This window comes from Panthera uncia, chromosome E3, assembly GCF_023721935.1.
Source record: "Panthera uncia isolate 11264 chromosome E3, Puncia_PCG_1.0, whole genome shotgun sequence".
Taxonomy (NCBI): Eukaryota; Metazoa; Chordata; class Mammalia; order Carnivora; family Felidae; genus Panthera; species Panthera uncia.
The window spans coordinates 6,742,257-6,749,691 of record NC_064815.1 but is presented as its reverse complement, the minus strand read 5'-3'; the positions used below and the strand labels follow the sequence as shown (position 1 = coordinate 6,749,691).

The window sequence follows — 7,435 nt, the reverse complement described above, 5'->3', positions numbered from 1 at the left end:
TTCTTTCTTTCTTTCTTTCTTTCTTTCTTTCTTTCTTTCTTTCTTTCAGTTTATTTTGAGACAGAGAGACCGTGCGTCAGAAAGAGGGAGGGAGAGAGAATCCCAAGCGGGCTCTATACTGTCAGCATGGAGCCCATTTTGGGGCTCGAACTCATGAAATGTGAGATCACAACATGAACTGAAACCAAGAGTTGTACCTTTGACTCAGCCACCCAGGAGCCCTTTTCTTCTTCTTCTTCTTCTTCTTCTTCTTCTTCTTCTTCTTCTTCTTCTTTTTTTTTTTTTTTTTTTTTTTTTGGGAGGGGGGGGGCGAGAGGGGTGGGGGGGGAGGGGTGGGGGTGGGCAGAGAGATTATCACAGGCAGGCTCTGTGCTGTCAGCACGGAGCCTGATGTTGGGCTTAAACTCATGAATCATGACCTGAGCTGAAGTCCGACGTTCCACTGACTCAGCCACCCAGGCACCCCCAGGCTTTTTCTTTTTAACTAGATTTCTGAATATAACATCTAAGGTGAGATGCTTAGTTATGATTGTGGATTAGCCATTTGATCACATGTAGAATGTTTACCTGGTATGGAGGGAGACTGGTTATAATGCACCGGGTGGGACGTTGTAATTGTTGATTGGATACACACCATTTTTCGGAAGGTTTTCTCATAGGGGCGCCTGGTTCCTCAGTGAGTAGAGCGTTCAGCTCTTGATCTCGGGGTTGGGAGTTCGAGGCCCATGTTGGGTGTAGAGATTACTTTAAAAAATTGAAAAGAAAAGGTTTTCTTGTAAAATGCATAGGATTATACTACAATGTCTTTATATGGCTGCGTGAAACTAACATTTATTATTCTCAAAACTAGTAAGAAGTGGAATAAGAAAGGACAGAGTGTGGGGAGAAATAATCAGGTTTCTGACTGAGGGCGTTTTTCCTTAATTAGAAGAATCTAGAGGACAAAAATAACGGAGTTCTGTATAACTGTAACTGAATCTTCTATCTTGATAGCTTTGATGATATTTGATGAGTTTTCAAAATGTGTTGACTATTTGTGTATATATGCTAGAGGGTTCCATGATAGGTACGGTAGACATTTTTGCTTGTTTCCTAAGTTCCTTTGGCAAAGAGGCCTCCACATCTTGCACAGATAAACTGGGTCAGGCTGCTGGTGGTTTTGCGGATTGTATATCCGAGTCAGGCAGCTTGCTGGGTTGCTAAATAGCCTGGAGTCTAAGACTTTCTGTTCCTTGAGTGTCGGCCATGGAGAAGGAATTGTCCCCCCTAGAGACGGAATCATCTTGTCCCTTAGATGCCCAGCTTTGTATTAAGGACACTTTAAGGCTGTAGAGATCCCCCCAGAGTTCCGTGGCTGTCCCACCACCAGGTGTGGGCTTGTCAGATCAGGTCTTGAGGGCAGGCCTGCCACAGTCCTCGACTGGGGACAGACAGCAGTGACAGAGCCCTGAGCTCACTGGGAGCTGTTGGTCTGAAGTGAGTGAGGTAGTCAGAGTGGAATAGAAAGCCAGATGAGTCTGGAGAGAAACAAGGTGAGAGTCTGTTCAGAAGTGGCTAGGATAACAGGTATCCAGAGGAGCAAAGAGGGTCTTCTGGTCACATTTGCTTCCATTATACACACTCAGCCTGCGGACTTCAGTCAAGTGGTTAATTTTACTGAGGCTGGCCTGTACAGACATGTGGGGCGTCAGTTGGCTTTGAGCTCTGGTAGCCATCCTGAGACTGTTTGTTTTCCTGGTTCATATTCAGATGCCTTCGCTGGCTGTGTGTTTGTTGGTTTTCCCTCCCTGTTGTCTTGTCTCCTACAGAATAATTCGTAGCATGTTGATGACCGTTGGTAGTTAACGTCACAAAGCCTACTACTGAAGAAAAGTCCTATTTCTTAGCAATCCAGACATTTAATATTTCTAAACCACATCCCTTAAAAACAGAGTCGGGCTATGTAAAGCCAGTGAACACTGAACACTCTTAAATATTTATATGACACCACATTCTCTCCCTGGCACTGTTCGTAGTAAATATGTATTTTCTATAGTTTAAGAAACTATAGACAAGTTGCAAAAATAGTTGAGTTTCCGTAGATCCCTCTCCCAGCTACCCTTACACTGATGCCTCATATAACCACGGGGGTATCAGAACCAGGAAATTAACGCTGGTACATACAGTATTATGAACCGGACTCTCGAGCTGATTTGAACTTCATCACTCTCCCCACTGACTCCGTTTTCCATTCACAATTCTTTCCACGATCCTATGTCGCATTGACTTGTCCTTTCCCTTTAGTCTTCAGCCCTCTGAGCAGTCTCTTTTTGTCTTTTGTAATTCGATGTGCTTAAAGAATGCTGATCGTAATTTTGTCAGATATCCCTCAGTTTGGGTTTGCCTGATCTTTTCTCACGATTGGATTGAGGATGTACAGTTTTGGCAAGAATCCCACGGAAATGATAGTTTGTGATGTTGACCTTGATCACCTGGTTGAGCTGGTATCTGCTGGAATTGTGTACTGTGACATTATCATTTGTCCCTCTGTGGCTAATAAATTCGGGGGGATACTTTGAGACTATGAAAATGCTGCTTTTTCTCAACCTCTTGCCCACTAAAACAGCATGTCAGTGGATTTTGTCTGCAGCCATTATTGCTTTGGTGTTTTAATGGTGAGTTTATATTTTCTTCTTTCTTTCTACCCTTGTTCTTGGAATTCTTCTGTAAGGAAGCAATGTCCCTTATTTCATGTTTATGTATTCATTTAAAAAATGTTTAAAGAAGCACACACTTCGAGGAATTTATGTTATTCTACAGATTGTAATCTGATATTTTTATTGTTTATTTTGTTGCTCAAAATGTATCACTTTTGGCCATTGGCGCTTCTTCAGCTTGGCTCCTGTGTCCTTTGAACAGGCCCCCATCCTTCTTGGAGCACCTCCTTACTTTCTGGCATCACAGAATGTTCAGACTCCTATTGTGTTTTCCCTGCCTTAGTTCTAGAACCGTAAGGTCTCCACGGAGGCCTGGTTCCTTTTATTGGATAATGGTGTTTAGAAACCAGATCTGGCAGTAGGTTCCTACTGTGGTAGTTACTGCTGTGGCCGAAAGGAGAGCTTGTCTGTTGGATTTGGAAGATTTTGTATGGAATTATTTATTTCAGAGAATTGTGGTTAGCCCTATGAGTCAAGGAGTATCACTCTGGAGGTGCACTGGGACCCGGTCAAAAGCTCCATTGTAATGACCAGATGCTTTATGTTAAAAATGGTGTCACCTGGCTAGCTGAATGTAGGTCAGTGTTCCATTTTGATAGTTAAATTTTTATCATGATGGAGTAATTGATTGAACACATACTGTAGTTCAGTTGGTTGAAAAGCAAAGCAGCAAATTGCACTGGAAATGCACATGAATTTTGACAGAGATGTGAAGGAAATGGAAATTCATCCTGTTTAATAGAACTCAAGTTTATTTATTTTTTTTACCTTTCAGCGTTCTTGTGAATGTATCTTTTGAAAATAAATGAGTTGTTTTAAAGAACACACTCCTAGAATAGATGTTTGGAATCTGTTGACAAATTATTGACAGGTCAAGGTAGTTAGCATTTTCAGTTACTTTTTTGAGCTCTTCAATAAAAATTTTACTACTTCTGATTCTTGAAGGTGGCAAGATGAATAAAAAGCGGAGAAAAACATCAATGAAATCAAAGTCATTGGTGCTTTTACTTTGCATTCTGGATCTAATATGCTGAGATTAAAGAGGAAGAAAGCCGGGCCCAACTTATTTATCCACATAGAAGGTTTTTTTGGGGTTTTTTTTCATGTCAAAAAGTAAGTTTAGGACAAAGTCCTCATAGAATATGAACCGCACATTTCCGTCTCAAGCGCCAATATAATTTTGTGCCAAGAAGTCTTTTTCCTGACCTTGACTTTCTGTAGGGAAAACTCGTCATTGGACACAATATGCTCTTGGATGTCATGCACACGGTTCATCAATTCTACTGCCCTCTGCCTGCGGTAAGTGACTCAGCCTGGGTCCAAATTTTTTTTTAATGTTTATTTTTGAGGGGGAGAGAGAGAGAGAGAGCGAGTGAGCACAGGGGAGGGGCAGAGAGAGAGAGGGAGACACAGAATCCCAAGCAGGCTCCAGGCTCCGAGCTGTCAGCACAGAGCCCGATGCAGGGCTCGAACTCACGATCTACAGGATCGTGACATGAGCCGAAGTCGGACGCTCAACGGAGTGAGTCCCCCAGGTGTCCCAAGCTGTGTTAAAACTTCACGATTCCTTGCCATGGCAACGACGTTGGCGGAGCTAGAGAGTATCATGCTAAGTGGAATAAGTCAGAGAAAGACAAACACTGTATGATTTCACTCATGTGGAATATAAGAAACAAAACGAACGAGCAAAGGGGAAAAAAAGAGAGAGAGAGGCAAACCAAGAAACAGGCTCTTGACTGTAGAGAACACGCTGATGGTCGCGAGAGGGGAGGCGGGTGGGGGATGGGCTAGGTCGGGAGGGGGAGGAAGGAGTGCATTCGCTGGGATGAGCACTGGGTGACGTGTGGGAGTGGGGAATTACTGTGTCGTCCGCCTGAAACTGATATTACACCGTGTGTTAACTAACTGGAATTTAAATAAAAACTTGAAAAAAGAAGAGAAAGAAATTCCCAGTTCCTTACTACTGTGTCAGTGTTCTCTACACGAGAGCTGTTTCCTTGTAGGCACCATGTTCCCAGGCAGAGAGTCTCATGTGCTTAGTCGTACATTTTTGAAGAGATGTACTTACAAGCCGTTATCGGGAATCTTCAGTCGTCCGCCATTGCCAGAGCAAAGTTGGACCTTTGTTCCGTCTCAACGCCAGCGGTTTGCTCGGTTAGCGCTGGCCGGGGCTTCTTCGGCCACGGCTGTGGTCTCCCAGTTCGCTGCTGCTACCTTTAGCTATAATGGGGCCTTTGAAGGCCAGTTGTGCTGCGGGTCAGCCGAGCTGGATCAGGTCCTACAAAATTCACGATTACCTCTTGTGGGGCTGCCTCCCTTAGATTCTCTGTCAACCTTACCGTTTTTGCTCCTGGAGCCAAGTTGTCTCAGTGCACCAGGGCACGGGCTTCTTGGGCCCTGCAGGAAAGGAGGTTCTCTTCTGTCTCTTCCTCCTCTGCTCCCAACGGTGCACGTGGCCTCTTCTTGCTTACCTCCCATTGCTCGTCCTCCCCACTCCTTTATTGGCTCTCCCTACTTTCCGCCTTCGGGGATCTCACCCACACTCATGCCGTCAGCCGAAGACAGTGCCATCTTTATCTCCAGCCGTGATCATTCCCCGGATGTAGGTGCACGGTTCCCGCCGACTCCACACGACTCCATCCGGATAGCCTTCAGACCAGGAGGTGTTTGTAATTTCTAGGTCTCAGACGAGATGTGTAGCTTACACTGCCTTTCTTCCCTTCTCACTCTCTCCCAACCAGTTATCTCTCCTTATTCCTTTACTATAAATTATAAACGATACCCTCTCACCCGTACTGTTTTTTGACGTTAGTTGGGCCTCTTCCTGATCACTTACAGAATCCTGACCACTTGTCTCCGTGCCGTCTCTCACATTTGGACCTCTTCGTTTTAACTGCAAGTAGCCTTCTCATCTGGAGCTTAGCAGACCCCAGGCAGGCTTCCTTGTCTTTCAGCTCGTCCTTTAAAACAAAGGTTGGCAAACTTTTTCTATAAACGGCCAGATAGTAAGATATTTTAGGCTTTGCAGGGTGTACAGTCTATGTCACAGCTCTGAGCACTGCCATTATAGCCCGAAAATGGCCATAGAATGGATAAACAAATGGGTGTGGCTTTGCTCGAGTAAAACTTTGTTTAAAAAATAGGTAATGGGCCAGATTTGGCCTGTAGGCCATGGTTTGCCAATCCCTGCTTTCAGCTGCCACCACATTAATCTTTTATGACTTCTGGACTGGAAGATACCTCCTTCAGAGCTCAGTGTCGCTTATACATAGGCAAAGCCTGAGTTATTTCATGTTTCTTATGAGACGTTATTCCATCGCCGTCTTGACTGCTTTCTTTGGAAAAGTCTAGCAAAGCCCAGCTGAGAATACAGTGGATCTGCTGCTCCCCTTTTCCTATTTCTGTACCCTCAGGACTGTCAGGGCTTTTAGGACAACTGTATCACCCTCTGGGACTCAAAGTTTTCGTAGTGGTGAGTCTCAAAACAAATAGGACCGGTGTGAATTTGCAGTGTATAATCTAAACAGCTAATGTTTACTGCAGATCAGCCACTTCTGTTGGCCAAGTACAGCAGCTCCTCTCGTGATTTTTTTGACCTTTAAACCAGTGAAGTGATTGGTAAGGAAAGAGGAAAGTGTGTTAACATCCTGCGTCTGAACACCAAATAGAGCTTGGCACAGAGGAGGCATTGAATGTTAACAATTGAGTTATCTTCTGACTGTGCTAGTTTTATAATCTTCTGATATATGGCTCTGCTCACATCACTGACCCTGCTCAAAAGTCTGAACCTAATCCCATATTCTTTGCTTTTCTATACAGCTGATTCTTTGTAGCCTGGCGTATCCAGCTTCTCTGTGATCTGGCCCAGCTGTCCTGTGCCTTCTCGTCACTTGTTGGTCTCCTTTCGGCCAGCAGGCCTGGCTCATTTGTTCCTGGGAACTGCTTTGTGTTTCAGCCTGTCCGTGGTTTGGTCTCCCATTTCCTCTGCTTTGGATTTTCTCCACGTTTGCTGTATGCAGCTTTCCCTGTCTTACCAAGGTCCAGCAAACGCCTCTTCCATGAAGTTTTCCATGCCCGCTTGCCTTGCCCGAGAGGTGATCTTTCCTTTCTCTGAACTCTCACAGAACCGTGTACCTCTTGTGCCTACAGTTTTTGTTGACAGCTCCCCCCCTTTCTTCTAGGTGATCGGCTCCCCTGGAGAAGGGGTTTACGGGTCCAAACGCCTAGTATAGCACATTGTCCACGCGCTTAATAAATGTCACCTTGAATGAAAAACTATTGTAGTTCTGAATCCAGTTCTAGTAGAAAGGGCATGTGATTTGCCGCAGAGTCGGACATGAGTTAGGAGACTTGGCTTCATCCCTTGCTTTATTACTAAGGCGACCTTAGTAAGTAATTGAACTTTGTGTTCTGTCCGTCAGAAGGAGAAAATGGTTTTCTTCCAGCTAGTTTTGGAAGAAGCATTGAGAATAAATGCGAAAACATATTTAAAATGGGAGAACTTTTGCATGCACTGGTACCACATTTTGCATTTAAAAGTGTTCTGAAGAATCCATGTTTTGGAGCTGCCTTTTAGGGGAGAGTCTCTTCTGAAGCATCTTCTTGGTACTTAGGCATGACCTTTTAGAAGGCCTTGGTCCAGAGCTCTGTTATATACGCTAGCCCTGGAAGGAGCCAGAATTCTAATTTTTTCTTGCTTTTGAGGCTCTGTGATGGCATTGAGGGGTGACAGCAGTCAT

General features: G+C 44.5%; 1 protein-coding gene across 2 annotated transcripts in view; it reads left to right on the top strand.

Moving 5' to 3' along the window:
• Window positions 1–7,435, top strand: part of PARN (poly(A)-specific ribonuclease) — a 164,368-nt gene that overhangs the window by 23,308 nt on the left and 133,625 nt on the right. For both annotated transcript variants that reach the window (XM_049638278.1, XM_049638279.1), the window contains exon 13: window positions 3,918–3,995. In XM_049638278.1, the coding sequence (XP_049494235.1) occupies window positions 3,918–3,995 (78 nt within the window). The remainder of the gene's footprint in view (window positions 1–3,917; window positions 3,996–7,435) is intronic.